At 34.6% G+C, this 20874-nt stretch overlaps 1 protein-coding gene across 2 annotated transcripts in view; it reads right to left on the bottom strand.

Annotated features, from left to right (window-relative positions):
- Nucleotides 1–20874, bottom strand: part of LOC106118982 (uncharacterized) — a 178290-nt gene that overhangs the window by 35233 nt on the left and 122183 nt on the right. For both annotated transcript variants that reach the window (XM_013313783.1, XM_013313782.1), the window contains exon 2: nt 16948–17513. In XM_013313783.1, the coding sequence (XP_013169237.1) occupies nt 16948–17485 (538 nt within the window). In that variant the 5' untranslated portion in view covers nt 17486–17513. The remainder of the gene's footprint in view (nt 1–16947; nt 17514–20874) is intronic.

A 20874-nucleotide genomic window follows, 5' to 3' on the forward strand; every position in this document is an offset into this window, starting at 1 on the left:
TGAAATTGCCGCAGGTGTAGAATTTTTAAGTTTTTAAAAAATGTCATTTATTTTTTTTAATACCCAGAGGGGAATTTTTATTTTATTTTTCTGGTGACCCTTGTGACCACACCTATCATCCCCCTTCCTATGTACGTAACCTTTTGGGACACCCTGTATGTATAAAAACTACTAACGGATATTTAGTTCATAAATATTGTCTTAAAAATATATTCAAAAATATCGTACATATTACGATAGAAATCACCATTTTAGATTTATCAATGACATTGTTATTATAAATTCATATTGCATATAAAATTATATAAATATTAATGAGTTATTCAATTTTACAGTTGCTCCTACACAGATATGTCTTTTGTCATTTAAGTGACCGTGACTTGACAAAAGGAAGCTGAATTAACAACCGAGGTTATAAGTCGTAGGTATGTATAAAATACTAACTGACGTCCGCGACTTCGTCCGCGCGGAGTAAATGGAAAACTTAATTGGTAGCCTATGTGTTCTTCTAGACTATGTTCTTTCTCTATGCCAAATTACAGCGAGATCCATGCAGCCGTTCTGGAGATACATTCAAACAAAAATCAATCCATCCAGCCGAACACTCGCATTTGTGATTAGCAAGATAAAGTTGTTTTAAATAAATATTACTAATATTATAAAGTTAAGATGAATAAATGGAAGTTTGTTTGAATGTATCTCCGTTACGGTATAACGGATCTTGATGAAATTTAGCACAGATGTAGAACAGACTGGATGAACACATAGGATACTTATTAAGTTTTTAATACCGCTCGGACGGAGTCGTGAGTGACAGATACTTATATATTGTATTATTATATACACAGAGATAACATTATTTATCAAACTCGCCAAATTATCATCCCCACCGAGGGGCTCGGAGCTTACCATAGTTAACCACGCTGGCCAAGTGCTGGTTGGTTGACTTCACACATATCTTTGAATTTCTCGCCAAATACATAACACAAATGAATTACGCAATAAAACTGCTAATTTCTGATACTTTCGAAGCTACTACGAAAGACGAAACGGCACATTTAACACATTAAATTGTTCATTCAATTCAGAGGTCGCTAAAGTCAAGTTAACAGTATAATGGAGTAGATTTGATGTAAAACGCAACAATGGAGGAATTTCTTAGTCCTGTCAAATGTATAGCTTTAAACTAATGGAACGGCATGTTATGATTGATATGGTCTTAAGGCGCCTCACATGCAGGAAGTCTTCAAGGCATATTTACATGTCTAAGTTGTGATGTCTGCAATAAAGCATTCGGTTAAGTATTTAATAAGTTAATTAGATTTTACCTTTTATAGTTAATATAAGCGACGGATAGATTGATTAAGATTACTACTTTTTTACGATCTGTTTTTAAACGAACACCTTTTGTTTTATATCATAAAGTGGCAAACGGGCGAGCGGCCACCTGAAATCGCTGAAATAGCGAAGTGAAAGTTGCCCATAGACACATACGCAATAGCATATGCGTTGCCTACCTTTAATCGACGGAGGAGAGGATGCACAGAAAGAAAACGGTTTCCCTTTCCATGCATCCTCTCATCCGGAATGTCCATTTCCACTTTCCATCCTTTCCTTATTAGAGAAAAAGGAGAGAGGATTAGATAAGGCCTCCGAGACGCACACTCATCAGACGAAACGCGGAATTGCTTCCACTTGACGCCTGTCTTCTGTGTGGTCGTGGTATTTCACCGGGCGAGCCGGGCCAATAAAATTAACTTACGTAAAGATATGTCATACGCGTTATTTACGAAAGGAAAATTGTATAGGCAAGGTGTTCCTTTTCTTAATATCCATTAATTTATCCACGAAAGATAGAGACATTTGCCACCTCTTATTGCAGCCTATGAGCAATGATCGCTTGATCATCAGTTAGTCATGTTCTGCCTTACTTTGTCCTTAAATTTCAAGGAACAAACTGAATCCATAGAAGTATTATAGTTATGTAAACGAAACTATTAAGACCTTGTACACGTGACGCCGCAGATATTTAGCTAATAATTTACGCAATGCACCAAGTATTCGGCGAGGTTGTAAATCAAAACAAGTCGATACAACCTGCCGGCGCGGCGTCGCTCTGTCGCCGCCGTGGGCAGACCCGACAAATGTCATCCACCCTTCCCTTGTAGATTCCGCACCTAACAATCTTTGTACTTAAGTATTAAAACAAGGACTATTAATTGAATTAAATGGAATAACAATTGATAGTTTCATAATCAGAACTCACCTAAGTAACCCAAGTCGTATATAAGGAAGAAAGATCAAATAAAGAATTATAGTGTGTCTTAATTTGAAATTTATCTTATCTCAGATAATGCTATGACGTATAAAATTATGCGACAATGTTCACGTTTGACCATGACTTCATTAGAAAGATAAACACTTTCATTTAACTCATGATTCCAGCGATAAAATAAACTGATAACAATATTTTGCACAGCAAACTAATAAACTAACAAATAGCATTAAAATTGATTTTACTTCTTACTAATATTATAAATGCGAATGTTTGGATGGATGTTTGTTTGAAGATATCTCCAGAACGGCTTAACGGATCTCGCTGAAATTTGGCATAGATGTAGAACATAGTCTGAAAGAACACGTAGGCTACTTATTATGTTTTTATAAATTCCGCGCGGACGGAGTCGTGGGCGAACGATATTATTTAATAATATCTAATTAGGCGTCGACATTCACAGCATATACACAATCGCAAAGTGCATCGAAAACATAAGATTTTCTCAATGAAATTTTAATAAAATATGTGTTTTGTGAATTTGATTGTAGGCGGCTTTTATATCTCCCAACAATTCTCAATACCAATTTCATTGTTAACCGACAGATATAAATTGATCTACGTAAATAAATATTTAACGATGAATAAAAGGAAAAATTGTTTTATATCGAGGATCAAAAAGTACTGGTCACGTAGTCCGAAAATCCAAAAGGTTTTATCGGCGTGGGCGAATTGTTGCGACATTAAAAAGGCAACAGAAATGTTTTGGCGATGTTATTTAAAATGTGTACCTATTTATAGATAAATATTACAAATAAGTCAAACTTTAAAGGTTTTGCGTCATCAGCTAAAATACTCGAAACAGACAGGAATAGTTATTATAAAAACCAGCTGTCGCCTGCGACTCCGTGCGCGGGGAAATAAAATCAAACTTAATAAATAGCTTATATGTTCTTTCTGACTATGTTCTACATTTAAGCGAAATTTCAGCGAGATCCATGCAACCGTCCTGAATATACCTTCAAACAAACATCCATCCATCTAAACATTCGCATTTATAATATTAGTGAGATTGGAACTTTCTTTTCCTACTGAAAACTATAAAGATTGTTTCGTTTCATTGTTTCATGTTTTTGTCGTAGAATTAATTAACTCAACAAAATAAAGGATAAGACGTTTTTATTTCGTTCCAAACTGCTTCACTTCGTATTACGTATTCAAATAAATCCAATGAAAAAGCGCTTTTCTCTAGATATTTAGAAAGTCGTTATAATAAACGAAGTTGGTGTTAAGATGCATATTTTAATTATTCCGCCCATTCAACGTCAACGGAGGAATAAGAAATGTTGAGTTTTTAAACGCCTTCAAACGTTTTGAAATTCTGAATGAAAATAAAAGCAGTGGTGCGTTCAAAATTTTAGACACGTCGGTCTCTCACCGACCTGTTTACTTTAAATAAGGTTCCGCTAAGTAAAAGTAAACCCGAAGGATTTCTTGCCCCACTGAGCTGAATGAAAAATTAAGACATTTTTTTGTCCGATCTTATTTCCCCTTCGGGTATTTGAGAATTTTTTTAGGAAGGAAAATAATTATCGTTTCCTTTTTCTGTATTGTTACGTCTTCGTGGGCGAAAACAATCTGTTATTTTTGAAAGAAATAATATACTTCATAACATCTTATTTCTTACTATTATAAATGCGAATGTTTAGATAGATGGACGGATGGATGTTTGTTAGAAGATGTCTGCAGGACGGCATAACGGATCTCGATAAAAATGGCCATGGATGTAGACCATAGTCTGGAACATATAGGCTACTAATTAAGAAACTCCAATCGAAAGAATAAATCGATGTATTAACGATCGAAAAAGTAACTTTTTAATAAACGTCAATGAATTATCTACTATTAAGATTAAGTCAAATCAAATAGAAATCATTGGAATTAAGACGGAAATAAAATAGTCTGCCTTACGAGGTGTGGTTGATTGAATTAGACGATAACAAGATTCGTCGACAAACGGCCCGTCTGCGAAAATCGACTACATTCCAACATCAGTCACCACGGTTACCCTCTGTCCTATTAATTATTCAACATCAAGTCCACAGGAATCAGGGTTCAGACCGTAACAGAATTACAATTATCATGTTCGTGAAACAATCGCGCCAGCTTTTGGGTTAAAGGGTTAATTAATTTTGACCCAACATTACCTTTCATATAAAATATGAATCTTACTAATATTGTAAATGCGAAAGTTTAGATGGATGGATGGATGTTTGTTGGAATATCTCGAGAACGGCTCATCGGATCTTGATGAAATTTGGCACAGATATGGCATCAGATTCAGCATAGTCTGGAAGAAATTGTTTTTTTTTTTAATTCCTCACGGAGTTGCGGGCAAGAGATAAATCAGCACTTATTCAAATGGGGACGATTAAAGGGTTAAGGTGTAACATCGATTGCTTTTTGACATGAATCAAGTGCACCTTTGCAAGTAAAATATAAGAACTTGTTTAGCAGTCAGAATGCAAGAAGCGTTATGAAGTACCGATTTCCCTCGGGCACAAAGGAATCGATAGCTATTGTGTCTCCCCTTCGACATTAAATTATGGAGGGTGAGTTTGGAGATTCAAGCGACATCTGCCGACTTGATCGGGTTTACCTTTTATCAATATTTGCCTATTTTAATGTGTACGTTGAGAGAAAATTGTGTTTGAAGCGAATCACATACGCAAATTTTGAAGAATGTCTCTCGTATGGTTAATTTTATTTACTTTACTTGTACAAAGTAATTCAATTGGTTAGGCATTTAGTTTACAATTTCACGGTAAATTAATAGGTAATTTCAATATTGTTGTGTTTCCCATATTCGGAGTGAAAAACGTGAATTTTCCAAAATTTGTAGTATTTATTATTTGTATAACTTACACGACACAAAATAATCTTAGGAATATTATTAAAATAATATCCAATTTCTTATAGTTACGCTCTAAATACGCTTTTCTATTAAAATATAATTTGTTATATGTTATCGTCTTACGATTTTATCAAGAAGGTCGGTTTAAACAGTAACCTTTTTTGTGCTCTTACTAAATAATAGCTAAAAGATCCACTATTTATTACTAACTTAAACACACGAGCTTTTGTTTTAATTATTATTACAATTGCATACCATATCAAAAACCTTATTCCATACATGTAAAAACACAATTCCCAAAAAGCAAATTTTAACATCGACCCACGTTATTACGTGGGATGTTACTTTATCTGTTGCAAATTATGAAATAAAAATACATATATAAAAAACAACGATATGCTACCTTTTAAACGATTAGTTTATTAATTAATTTATAGCAAAGAAATGCTTTTAAATATCATAACGCAATAACACATTACGTGTTAAAAATTAAACACAACAAAACTTTTTCGTGACAAAACATACTGGCACACAACACTTGCATTAAGAAAGCCATTAGCCACAAAAGGCATATGAATCAATTTTTTCCACTAAATTACAGTTTTATAAGATCAGATTTAAGCATGCATGTACATTTTTAGAAGAAACGATTGCAATATGCAAAATAAATATGCAGTTATAATATAAACAAAATAATTATTGCTGTTGTAAACTGTTTCTGGCGTTTTTAGCTTTTTTTATGGTGACAAACGGGCGTGAAGCCACCTAAAATCACTCAAAACGATGCGACCGTTGCACAAAGACATACGCAATTGACAGGGTGCACAGAAAGAGAATATATTCATCTGGAAAATGCGCTTTCACTTCCTATCTGTTCCTTAGAAGAAAAGGGTAGGGAAAGAGAACTCAAATTAGGCCTCCGGTACCACATTCATCATACGAGCAACGGAAGCTCGGTAGAGCCTTTGCTCGTCCTATATTATTAGGGCAATATACAGCTGTAAATTTTATACTGTAAATTAAATAAAAGTACTAATTTTTTTTTAATTGAAATTTTTGGATGGTTTGATGGATGTACGTTTGAAATTATCTTCAGAAAGACTGTTTGGATCTGGCAGAAATTTGGAAAATGTAGAACATGAAGTGGAAGAACACATAGACCACGAACGAAACAACAGAAAACTATTCCGAATAGAACTGGTATCTATTTATATTTAACAATAACAATAACAATGACCTAAAAATCTATAAGCCGCTTTCTTTGACAAGTTTGACTTTTATATTCGAGATACGGATAACTAATAGCGTATTCAAAATGTTAATGCATACCGCACATAAAACACAAATAAATTGAGGTTAACATTGGCGCCGATAAACAAAAAAAAATGTTTTCGATAAAACTGTCAGAGTTGTATTAGTTCCAGCTTATTGTTATATTGATTGATAAATAAGTATTCACATAAAAAATACCTTAATAACTGTATATCTTAGGTTTGAATATGTGTGCATTTAAAAGGTCGATGCTTTTACATAAAGGTAATTACATAGGGAGAGCGTCGTTGGCTCAGGGATTACGCACTTGTAATCTGCAGGTCCCGGCTTCGCAGGCAGGTTCGAATCCCGTAATGTACCAATACGTTTTAAGGTTTTCGATTTACCTATGTACATTTATAGGGCCTTCTTACATTAAAGGAAAACATTGTAATGCAACCTGCATATATCTGCGAATAAATTCAAAGATATGTGTGTCAACCTGCACTGGGTCAGCGTGATTGTCTCTGCTAGTCATCCCACTATGGCTTAGTCACTGACTTAGGGTGTCGGAGCCCTTCAGTGGGGACGTATGGACTGGGGATGACACGAATTTTTACTTCTGTGTTTGACTTGTAATAACATTATGTGACTTGATTCAATAGGGATAATAAAATTAGTATATACCAAATAACAAATACAGAAATATATATATATATATATATATAATAATAATTAATATAATTCTTCTGTGCGTGTGTATGTCACTGAACTTCTCTCAAACGACTGGACCGATTTTGATGAAATTTTTTGTGTGTGTTCAAGGGGAATGGTTTAGATTCACAATTTTGTCCGCTGGACAATGTTTTTTTAATTAATTTTTAATTTATTAGTAGTTGTTGATTTTGGAATGTTTTACATTGGATCCGACAGACGGCGCTACCATCGCAGTGTCAAATTTTAAATAATATTCGAATTAAAGACGTGTAGACAGGACAACGTCTGTCGGGTCCGCTAGTATATATATATATATATATATATATATATATATATATATATATATATATATATATATATATATATATATATATATATATATATATATATATCAAACAAATCGACACTAGAATCTACGATACACTTGATTGCACATTTAAAGCACAATCGTTCCAACATTGCTCGAATGTTTCCAAGTCGTTACGTATATTCTTGTATCCGGGAATCGCAATACACTAAGCTATATTCCGAAGAATGATAGGGGAATGGAATTGTTTCCTTTTCTAAGACATTGTTCGGGATTACAGACATTAGGACCATTTTACAAAGAAGTTAATAAAACTGTCCGTTTCTTATATCATGTAATAACTTAAGCTGATTATGTGATTTATATTGAATTAGTTACACTAATGTTTTCTCATTTCTCTGTTTTAATTAAATAACTGTTGTTTCTGGTGTATTTACCGTAGGTTTCTGAGACCGAAATCTTTAATAAAACTTATTCATCCCTGTGACAAAAATGATGTCTCAGAATTCCACGGTTAGTGGTGTCGAAAATATTTAGACGTTATAATAATAGAGCTAAGGTTAAGACAATAATATTATATGTTATAGGTAACTTATTAAAGACAATAACTCCATTCGATAATATTCGATAAAAATAACTAGTTTTTATTTAAATAACTAAATATGAATTGAAGAAGTTGAAACAAACCTGTAGCCTGCGACTCTGTCCGCGCAGTATTAAAAAATAGATGTTGGCCGATTCTCAGACCTACTCAATATGCTCACAAAATTTCATGAGAATCGGTCAAGCCGTTTCGTAGGAGTATGAGAACGAAATTGTGACACGAGAATTTTATATATAAGTAAACTTTTTTTTAATAACAGAAGGGGCAAACGAGCAGCGGGAACACCGGGGTGTTCAACGACGACTTGATTATTAAACTGTGAAGTAAAAAAAATAAACTACAAATAAATGTAGCAGTAATATTCATATATCCAGATGAGGAATGACACAAGCTGAAAATATTAACATTAAAAAAAGTAAAAAAAAATAATCAAAAACCTAACTTTACATGATAGTTATAAATAAGACTTGATATGTCGTAGGTAGGGCACACGTCAAAGCAAACAGGCCTGAGGTCGTGTTGTTGGTTATCTGACGGACAGCATCTCGGGGGCACGTCCGGGGGAAAAGGAAGCCTCTTTGTTGTACGTTTAATGCACAAGAAATTGACTAATAAATCAAAATTGTACTTTTTTATGTAAAACAAGGAAATAATTTATGTTCGTTTACGGCAATATACAATTTCTACTAACTATTCAATTTGCCAAAAAATACAAAAAATACAATTGATTAAGATATTCGGAAACTCTAGTTTAGCTTAGTATATAACTTACTTAAACAATTTAAAGGAAAAATAATCATGCTACGGATTAGTGTAGATTTCTTATACGTATAATAATTAACACATAGATAACCCAAGAGACCATTTAGTGACTATGAGTGGAGCAAGAAATAAGAGCAATATGTTTCAATCGCTAACGCTTGTGAATAGTACCACAAACAGCCGTGTATCCGGCGCGAGATGCTGCAGATATCAATGTATATTTACAGTAATTACCACGATCACATCGCTACGGGCAAGGCGATCGACCCATAAGATATACGATAATTTCGACACAATATTTGCCCAATCTAACCCATAATACTAACAAACAGGTGTTTTGAATCTTATCTCCCACTGTTATACGCGAGTCCATTGTCGAACAGAGTTTGATAATGATAGGAAATGTATAAAGAAATTTTCCTACAGGCGGTTACTTAACATGTGACCCACTTGCCCATTAGTCACTATAAACCATCAGTAGTATAATAATTACTAGCTGTCGCCCGCGACTCCTTCTGCGCATGATTAAAAATTAGATAGTTGTTAATTCTCAGAACTACTGAATATTCATACAAAAATTTCGTAAAAATTGGTTAAGCATGTCGAAGGAGTATTGTAACATTGTGACACGAGAATTTTATATATAATATGATCTGTAACTAGCGACCGTGTGCTACAAAGATCATGTTTTTCTAGCATACTTTTAGTAAAAGTCCTGTCAAAATCTGTCCAATCCTTCGATAGATAAATAGAGGTTGTTACTACTAAATGTAATTTACTTCTAATATTAACTGTAGTCAAGTTTAGCTCAATCCAGTCATAATTTTTACTGGAATCGAAGGTTCCAGAATCTTCGAACAACATCGTACTTACCTGAAACAAAACAATATCATAAATTGGAAACTCATTCATAAATCATAGTTTAAAATGAAATATCGAAAGTGTGGATGGCAGTTCTGTAAATTATTGGTCTTGGTTCCAGTTTAAGGGAATTTAACTGAATTTAACGGAACTCTGTGGCTTTCAGACAAACGAAACTTATCCAATAGATCACATTTTCTATAGAAATTATAATCTATCTATTGTTAGTACACGTGTGATTCAAAACTTAAAATGTATAGTATATTAGAAAGACGTATATAGTATATTTGAAAACGACATTAGAAAGTTAATTTAAATGGAAAATATACATCTTCTTTATTTTTCTATGTGTTTCAAAATTAGGCATTACTAGCTGTCGCCCGCGACTCCGTCCGCGATGAATTATAAAAACACTTAATTAGTAGCCTATGTGTTCTTCCAGACTATGTTCTACATTATGCCTAATTTCAGATGGATCCATGCAACCGTTCTAGAGATACAAACATTCATACATCCAAACATTCGCATTTATAGTATTGGTAAGAAAAAAATCTTGTTTTTATTATTCAAACCATAGACACCTCAACCTTTCTGCATACCGAAGGGTAAAGTACAAAGGGCGGTGGATGAACAATACAGTATTGAAGGCATCGTAAAGGGCACACCCACACATTGAACGCATTATAAAAGTTTGTAGGGTCCGATTCAAATTTGTGGCGACTCGTGTTTTTTTGCACTATTAGTTTTCAATACATCGAGTTTGAAGGACAATTAGAAATCGATTTATATTAATTTTTATAACAGATATTTTATTTCAAAAATTATGTAATTTATTTTGCGAGCAATCTTACTTAACTATTAAAAAAATAACATCTCATGTATTATGTTACTAACTAGACGTAATCTTAAACTTGCATTTAACAGTCCCAAATTTAAAGAAACCCATTTTAATAAAAAGATTTATTTTATAAAAGAATCTTACTAATGCTAAGTAGGACCTAAATCAGGGGATCCCGAACAATAATACATGAGTGGGTCGCACGAATGCAAATTCTAAAAGGCCGGGGCAGGAACGTTTCTCAGACGAAACGCTATATACCTTTTTATAAACGTTTGCACGAATTCTTTGTGCCCAATGTCTGACAAAAGGAAGGAATATTTTTGGGACAACAAAAGCTATTCTGAATTTATTAAAACGTTGACAACTTTTTGCTTTCGGCGACTCCGATAGAAATGATGACGAATGAGATAAGAGGGTGACAGCGACGTTTTTATAAAAGATCTTGATTGTACATTTTAGAGGTAAAATGTTATATTGTGGTTTAAATATGGAATAATCATAATAGAAAATCAACATTTCAAGTCATCATCAGCTCACTATACGTTGGGGACGTACTGTGAGGGGCTCGGGCCTATCCTAAGTTAGAGGTGACTTTTTTTTTATATCATAACGCGGCAAACGAGTTAGCGGCCACCTGAAATCGCTGAAATAGCGAAGTGACCGTTGCCTATAGATATACGCAATTGCATATGCGTTGCCTACCTTTAATCGACGGAGGAGAGGTTGCACAGAAAGAAAATATCTTCCCTTTCCATGCATCCTGAGAGGATGAGGATCCGGAAAGTCCACTTCCACTTCCCATCCTTTCCTTATAAGAAAAAGGGTGGGAAGGGAAAGAGGACTAAATTAGGCCTCCGGGACGCACACTCATCAGACGAAACGCGGAATTGCTTCCACTTCACGCCTGTCTTTTGTGTAGTCGTGGTATTTCACCGGACGAGCCGGGCCAATTCGTGCGAAGATGTTAAAGCGGGCTCTACCACTGTTGAAGCGGGCTCTACCACTGTTAACTAACTACTGAACCATAGTCAACCACACTGGCTAAGTGCGGGTTGGTTGTCTTCACACATATCTTTGAATTGCTTCTCAGATATGTGCAGGTTGCATCACGATGTTTTCCTTCACCGTATTATTAAGTATCATTAATTAAGGCAAATCAATAAGAAATTTTCATCATCGGTGCATTACGTTTTCGGATTTAGTTATATCTTACTCAATATATTCGAAAGAGAGTAGGAAATGTAAACATAATTAACATTAAACATATCTAATAATACGAAAAAAAATATTTAAATTAAATTAATCTTGCTAGATATTTAAAAACTATCTATTTATTTACAATAAAAGTGTCTATAAACCCGGGTATGTCCAGACATTTTGGTAATACGCTATGAAATGAAACAGTGGGTTTTTTTTTTGTTTACAGCAAATAAGTAATAGTATAGGGATATAAGTTAATCTAATAATAATAATAACTGTTAGTTGTTTGAGTCATGGCATTCCGCAGATGGTGTTGCTCTATTTTTAATATATGTATATTTTTTTTATATGAAATGAACTATATTAATATAGCTTTATGCTCTTATTATTAAGAAAAAGATACATTAATGAATACGAATAATAATCGATTTAAATTATTCAAACTTTCGTGAGACATTATACTAAACTGATATATAAACACGGCTAAACACTCACGTAATTTACAATCGATTTAGTAATCGATTTATTACAGTAGCAAAAAAAACAACAATAAAAAATAAAAGGTCAATAACCCTAGTGTTACAACTAAAAAGCATTGTTGTCTAAAAAATGAATATATTTATCGTATTATTTTTATAAATAGTTTTAATTTGGACAACCCTATCGTTTAAACGTAAAGTCCTGGTTTATAAAACCTTTCAACAAAGTAAAGCTATACGATGTCTATAATTGAAAAATTTATTTTATAATAATAAACTATAAGGCGTCGATAAAAATGTTGTTTATAAACTTAAGATGCAGTAAAGAGCATGTAATGTAAAATAGCTCTTAAAGAAATACGTATAGAGTTTATTTTCCAAAAGGAAAGTCTTTGAAAAATTGTTGTATGCATTTATTACACTAACAAGCTCGTGACCTACCACTTTATACTAATTTAAGGGAATTAACAGTAAAAATACGTTTTAGTACTTTGATAATTGATGTTAATATTTGGAACGCGAAATAGTTTTAACAATAAAATGATATTAAAAAAAACTACTAAAAATTCTCTCGAGTACTTTCGAAATTAGAAGCATTTCTTTACTAGCTGTCGTCCGTAACTCCGTTCGTGGGGAATTAAAAAAAAAAGTTAATAAGTAGCCTACATGTTCTTCCAGACTATGTTCTATATCTATGCCAAATTTCATAGAGATACGTTCAGTCGTTATGGACATACCTTCAAACAAACATTCATCCATTCGAACATTTGCATTTATAACGATTATTTAAAGGCTGGCTAAATATGGAAAACTAAGGAATCTTAATATAATAGCGTATAAGTAAGCTTAATATGGAATTAGCAACACAATGGGTCTGCAAGGGAGAACAATTGTTCATTCTAATTGTTATAGCTTAAAATTAATTTTGGCCAGAGATAGAAATAATTCCTACGTAAGCCGCTTCCTTCATTATTTTGACAAATCGTCAAAGTTGGCAAATATACGTAGATTAAGTCTGGCAAAGGTTTATTTCGTACAACTGATTTAATCGCAAAACTTATGTAACTGTACACTTATTACTAAATCGTGCTTAGGAATTTAGAAATATGTTCAAATTTAGATTAAAATTACAATAAAAAAAAGAGTAAGCGGTCAACGGAATACCGACGGAGAAGGGGACGCACAGAAAGAGGATATTTACCTTTCTTATGCTTCCTCTCCTCTGCCAATTTTACTTCCCATCCTTTACTTAAAACTGTGAGAAGATGAAGGTAAGGGGACTAAAATACTTCTTCTAAACACTAATTAGACGAAACGCGGTATCTTCCACTTCACGCTTGTCTTCTGTATAAAGCTTTCAAACCTTGGAATTATTTATCCTATCTAATCTTATCCTTAACGCAAACAGCATAAAATCTAAGTGATGTACCGTGTTGCATTAGTACCGTTATAGCAAGCGAAGTGAAAACTGACTGATACCTTACTGACCTAAGTCATGAGGCCTGCAATACGCCGGCTTACATTTTATGCCTGATGTGTGGTAACTAACGAATATAGTTATATGTCCACGGACTATTAAGATATGTAACTCTTTTCATTAATTTGGGTCGTTTTTGATACGGACGAGAAAGTATTGCAATGGAGAAGTGTATCAATTTTAATTTTACTAATATTATAATACATAATACTAATGTCGTAAATGCGGAAGTTTGGATTGATGGATGGATGTTTGTTACAAGGCGACGGAAAGGCTCAACGGATCTTGATAAAATTTGGCATGATTGTAGATCATAGTCTGAAAGAACGCATAGGGTATTAATTAAGTTATTTTTTTCATTCCGCGCAGACGGAGTCGTACGCGACAACTAGTAGAATTATAAATATTCAAGCAATGTGGAGAATAAAATTATAACAGTTTGACAAAGAAGCGATGGAATATTTTGCATAATTCTAATCATTTCATCTACCCGTACATGTGTCGCGAGCGAGACGGTATCGTGTCGGACGCGTGTCGTACGTGCGCCGTGCGATAAGCTGAGAATACGTGCCGTGGCCCAAATGACCCCGGACCTGCGCACAAATGGATACATTTATTTGCACACAAAGCTGGTTTTAATTCTAATTTTGCCAAAAAAAAATATTAAAAGTGTTTTCAAGAAGCCAAAATTAACTGTGCCTGCTCTAATTTTATAATGATTCTATTTGTCTTAGAATTCCTAAGAAGGAATTATACTAAACTAAGAGGAAATAACATTTTCTTTACTAAGAACCAGGAATAAAGCGTAAATTGTAAAGTGAAATCGGAAAAACAAATCTATATAGCAAAGGGTTTAACGAAACATAAGAATGCTTGATTAGTTTGCCGCTAAAAGCGATTCCCCGACAATTCAATTGAATCCGATGACAAAGTGCGGCGTAACTAATACGTTCACTCACAGAAGCAATTTCACTAAAAGACAAGCGACCGGCCCGCTATGAACTCGGAACGCTGACAAACGTTGACAGTCTACAACCCCCTTTACATTAAGGTGCATTTCCACGGTGCACGATTCTACGAAATAACACGGATCAAAGCCCCAAGTCGTATACTGAGAATAGTGTCGGTTGCATCGGAAGGATTCACCATGAGTACCTATACAGGTTACCTAATTGGAAGTCCTTAAAATAGACCTCTTTTCTAATAAGCGAATTTATACTCAACTATAGTAGCTCACGACAGCAATTCACAAAGTTGGGCTGGTCGTTCCTCCATCCTTGGTCGTTCAAAGTTTGCGTCTGTTCGCAGAATTATGAACCATGGAAGCCCACCATTAGATGTATTACTTCCACAACACAACGCAGTAGAAGTGCCACGAGCAGACGGGGTCGGGGAATTCTATTAGTATTGATTTTATGCAGCTTCGCTTAAATTGGTTTAGCCTCGATCTTTCCAATAGCTGTTACATTGACGATGAATTAAGGAATTTGTATTTGTTTTTTTATTGCAAAAATCTTTTTAAGTAAGCGCAAAAGCCTTGCATTTAAACACGAAATCAGAAAAGAACAAAAGAGTAAAGAAAGTAAGGATTTGGCGATAAATTCATTAGATTTTAATTAATACTTTAAACCGATTTAACTTAGTTTCCTATATTCCGTAGTCCGTGGGTTATGAACCGCGTAATTATAAATCCGAGGTTCGAAAGGATGTCAACAACAAGGCAACAAGAAGTGCCGCTTTCATTTTAACAGGAACATTGTTCGTGGGCCTGCTATTACCGCAAATTAAAGAGGTAATTTTCTAAATGAGAGCACTCGCATACAAAGTTTCTTTAGTACGATAATATTAGCAATATCTAGTAATATACTAAAGCCTAAATTTCATTAAACATTGTTGAAGATTTTGTTCTCAAGTTCAAATGTTCTACGCGTAATAAAAATTTGAAAGCAGTACGAAAATGTATTTTACAAAAGAACAGAATAAAATAAAACCGAGGTCAATAAACTATCTTGATAGTAGTGAAGAGTCTTGACTCTTCAGATATTGAACATGTTCTCGATAATCTGTTTATCTGAACGAGTGAAATTCCGGTTAAACATACAGTGTGATATGAGCTATCACTTCAAGCAATACTATTGCAACAAATGAATCGTTTATATGCAACTTACATAAGCTTCCAGCCTACACATCGGTAGAAAACATCTGATACAAAACGTTAAATCTATTTTAGACCTTAACTTAATGCAATAAAGTTCTAATTTTAATAACAAAATATTTAGATTCGCATACCGGTTAAGATCAGAGGAATCCTCACGTATGGTCTTTAGGTATAGTACACAGAAACTTTAACACGCACGAATGCGGAGCAGAAAGAGAAGGCGTCGTATTTGCGATAAAACGCTGATAAAAGCTTGCCCGAGACCAACAAGGGTATGGTTCGAGCTAATTAAATACGTGATTGTGGTTCGCGCTAATATGGTTTCTATGGTCAAAATAGAACGTATCTTTAAATGTAAAAAAACGTTGAGTAACTTGACCAAGATTCTTGTCAGAGTGTGAATCAGTATCGATGATTATATTTAACGTAAGATGCACATAGTATGGTTAATGAAGATAGAAAAACAATCTAAATTCTTCTTCATTACGTACATTTTGATATAGAGTTTAATTATTATGATAAAGTCAAAGTGTAAACCATAGAGCTGACATATTGGGAGACGTCGTAGTTAGACAATCGGCAGTTACCCAATAAATAATAGGATTTGGCCACGAATCAGTTCGGTAAATAAATCATGATGGATCGCAACGAGGCTTCGATTCATTATTCATTGCGTCGGTTAAATTTATCCAAATCAGAAATAGAATTTCAGTGTACTCGACCGATCAATCACTCTCCTTTATACCAGTACAAACAATTACCTAATTTAAATATAAGAAAGCGTTTAATTCGTGCAACCTCAGTTTCATCAGATATCCCAAGTAACCGAGCATTTCTCGACCATTTGTACCCGTCGTGCTGATAATTAACTTGGACAGGGCTAGAGCTGTAAACGGTTAACTGCCTTTTAAATAGGAGAATAATGAAAACCGTAACCGGATTCCGAGAGGTTAAGACTTATGTTTATGCATTCATTTCGTTTTAATACACGTTTAATTAGTGGAGTTAAGTATAGCGTAGCGGTTCTTGGATTGTTAAGAGGTCGGTAGCCTTTACACTATGGAGTTATTTTTATTAACACGAGAAGCCCTGATCACTCACATAGTAGGAGGTTCTTCCAGCTGCCGCCGAGCGCGCGTAGGCAGCGGTGCAGGCGGGGCGTTGGGTTGGGTGGAGCACGTGGAAGTGTCATCCTCACGTCACCTTCCGAAGAACTTCGTGCGAGCAAAGATGAACCTCGGTCGCGCGACAAAGACCTCCGTCTCCCGAATGGCGCTCCTCTGACAGTGGCAAACGTTTCCTCACCAGTCACATTAAATGTTTCCATTGGTATACCTTCGGGTTCATCACGTCTGCTTCTAACTGAAAACGTTCTTCTAAACCCACTTGCCAAACCTTCCATTGTCTTTCGTTTGGGCTTAGGTATTTCCTCTGAACTAATAACAGTAATATTATCGAGTTCCTGAGGCTCATACGTTCTGTAAGGTCTCGGCTGTTCGATACCGGAAAGATCTTCTACTCCACCATGCCTGTACCTTAGAGGTCTACCGCGGTCTATCACACCAAGTTCATCGTAACTTCTGTAAGTAGAGGAGGTCCGCCGCGGGGCAGGTGGCCTTCCTGCTCTGTCTATCGTCATTTCGATCGAATTCTTATTTAAGGAACACCTGATAAAGAAACAAAACTTTTAAGGCATTCGTTCCGTAATCGTATATTTGGTATCTTTCGATCTGATCATCTCGGCTTGCGATCACCGATTTGGAAAAAGTTTTCGTTATATAAAAACCGTATTTTTTATTTTAAATTAAAAAGAAATACGAAATGAATGACCACAATAAGTCATTTTTAGGTACAGACAACTGCAACTTCGATCGTGAAATAATGAACAGCGGGTATGGTTAACTCCGGCGGGGTTATCGTCTTTAACTGTCGATATTTAAGCGACGACGTCGTGAGGATTATCTCTGCGGGATCGGAGGTTATTACGGTTACAGTTAGTGTTATATTTGCGTGTGGGCCGACGGTTAAAAGTAACAATGTCGTGACTTGTCCGACTTCTGAACTAACATCGTAATAAAATACGTTTACCTTTGTAGTTTCGCGATGGACATAAAATCTACCGTTTACACGAAATCTGTACACCATTAAGCGATTTTCTCTTTCAACAGTCGCAATTTTCTACAACTTTAAATTCTTTGTAACCACGTAACTCCAAAACGACTGTACATATCTGATTGAAATTTGGAATCCATAGTCTCGACTACGGTACTATTTATTTTTAAATAAAAAAATTGGCTGATGTTGCTTTAAGTTAAAATTGGTATAGACAACAGATATTATTGTTCAGGTCATTTCAATATAGTTCCAAATGAGGATGAAATAGTTCGGGCGCTGCACTAACAGTGATCGACAGGGGAAGCGGACGATTATCGGATTAGCATTTCCCACTCGCCGGTCGGACAATGATTGACCGATTTAACCTGAAGCCAGTTCAATTGACGACATATGTTTCCTCACCTTCCTGTACTTATCAATCATAGGGTTGACATTTCATGTTTGTTGTACGCATTGAGATTTTCATTTATCACATACTAGCTGTCGCTCGCGACTCTGTCCGCGCGGAATTAATAAAAACTTAACTAGTAGACGATGTGTTTTTTCAATTGTTTTACATTTATGCCGAATTTCATCAAGATCCGTTCAGGCATTCTGGAGATACCATCCATCCAAACATTCGCATTTATAATATTAGTACGATAGGATTTTATACAATTTAAACGTTTGTAGCAACTACAAATGACGTAATAATATGAAGATCGACAAATAATATGTTGTAATTGAGATTTTTTGCAAAGTGTTATAAATTTAAAGTTGATATATTTGTGATAAGTTGATGTTCAAACTTGTAGTTATAATAAACATTTTAATATTATATTATCCAAAGCATTTTTGCGAATATCACCGGAATGAAGGCCACCGGAATTCGTCCGCGAATGCTGCCCATAGACATCAGCAATCGCAGATGCGTTGTCTGCCTTTAATCAACGTTCCCAATCTCTTATATTCTCGTTCTCTTACCACCTTTAATACGTCAATTTCAGTTAAAATGAGAGTCACAGATACAAAAATGTCACTCTTATTAGTGAAAAGGGTATATTACCGAGGCAGGCGTGAACACGCCAACACGTAACAATTGAGAAAAAACACGATATAAATAACACCATAAAGGTCTGAGCACGCAAAGTGTTGAAATATGAAACCAATACTGTTATTAACAGTTAACAACTTTAACTGAATATAATATGCATTATTGCAACTACTTAAAAATTCCCATAAGCTCGATTAAATTTACGACATTCCGAAGAACTATAACTTAAAGATGGATGGATGGATGCATGTATGGATATTATGTGTGGATAGGAGGTAAGTACCTCCAGAAGGGCTCAAAGGATCTCGTTGAAATTTGGCACAGATGTAGAACATAGTTGGGTAGGATAGTTTGACACCCTTTAAGTTTTTTTTTTAATATCCCCGCGGACGAAGTCGCTGGCAAAAGAGACGAAAACGGTATTTCTTTAATATTAGGTTAAAAACTTTTGCTATAATTGTGAACGTAATTTTATAATTTTACTAACTGTTGCACGGGACAGCGACTGCGGAATTAAAAAAAAAATTAAGTAGCCTATGTGTTATTCCAGACTATATTCTACATCTATTCCAGAGAGATTGGTCAAGCCGTTCCGAAGATACCTTCAAACAAACATCCATCCATCTATGCATCTAAACATTCGCATTTATAATATTAGTAAGATGTATCAACGCTAGTCAAGTTAATGAGCGTTTAATGTATCCAAGATTTAAATTGTTTAAAGAACGCAATCGAAGTAAATAAAGGAATCCAGTCCTGACTTTATAAGTAAACTTTAACTGAAACTTATTGCGTTTAAGTAAAACGCGGATACGTGGATGCCAGCTTTAAAAAAAGAACATAAAGGTACGATCACGTTTTTGTCGTCCGTGAGAGAAATCGGCACGTTTCCATTAGCTTCTTGTTTCAATGTTACTAGGAATCTGAGCAACTGAACATGTGGTCGAATGGAAACCCACCAATCATACATATACAAGCAAATAGCTTGTACAAGTGATACGCTATAATAACATTCAGGGTAGACAGGACAGTAAGCATAAAAATAATAGCCGAATTATGAAATAATAATTACTACAATTGGTCAATTGGTTTTATGAATTTTATTTATACAAGACTAATCACCACTAAGAGTGTAATTTTCATATATAAATATTTGTTATTATTTCATAATACTAATTGTCGCCCGCGACTACGTTCGCGCGGAATAAAAAAAACTTAATAGCCTATGTGTTTTTCCAGATTATGATCTACATCTATGCCTTTCAACGAGATCCATGCAGTCGTTCTGGAGATATCTTCCAACAGACATCTATCCATTTAAACATTCGCATTTATAATATTACTCATACATAAATGTTTTTAATAAAGAATCAATAAATTAAATTACATTATTATAATACATATTAACTTTGGCATAACATCGACCACTTACGATTGTTTCACGATTGTTATTTTACTATCCGCTAACTGATTTCTAACAAAGGAACTCTTGGAGCATAAGTGAAGTGCTTGATTAAAACAATTTCAATAAGAAACCACTTATGGAAGTTTTGAGAAGTTAAAATTAGTTTCACTGAACACTCGACTGAGGCTAAACAAATCAAATATACTTGTTGAAGGATGCGTTTGAAGAATTAACTTTTAGTAGCTTCGAAAACAGTTGAATAAAGAAATCAATGTTACTAATATTATAAATGGAATGTTTGGATGGATGGATGTTTGTTGGAAGGTATCTAGAGAATGGCTGCATGGAACTCGCTGTAATTTGGCATAGATGTCGAACACAATCTGGAAGAACTCATAGGGTTATAGGTTTTTATTTCCGAGCAGACGGAGTCGCGGGCGAGAGCTAGTATTCAAATTAAAATATGGCTGTTACT

This window comes from Papilio xuthus, unplaced genomic scaffold (genome assembly GCF_000836235.2).
Source record: "Papilio xuthus unplaced genomic scaffold, Pxut_1.1 DF827542.1, whole genome shotgun sequence".
NCBI classification, from domain to species: Eukaryota; Metazoa; Arthropoda; class Insecta; order Lepidoptera; family Papilionidae; genus Papilio; species Papilio xuthus.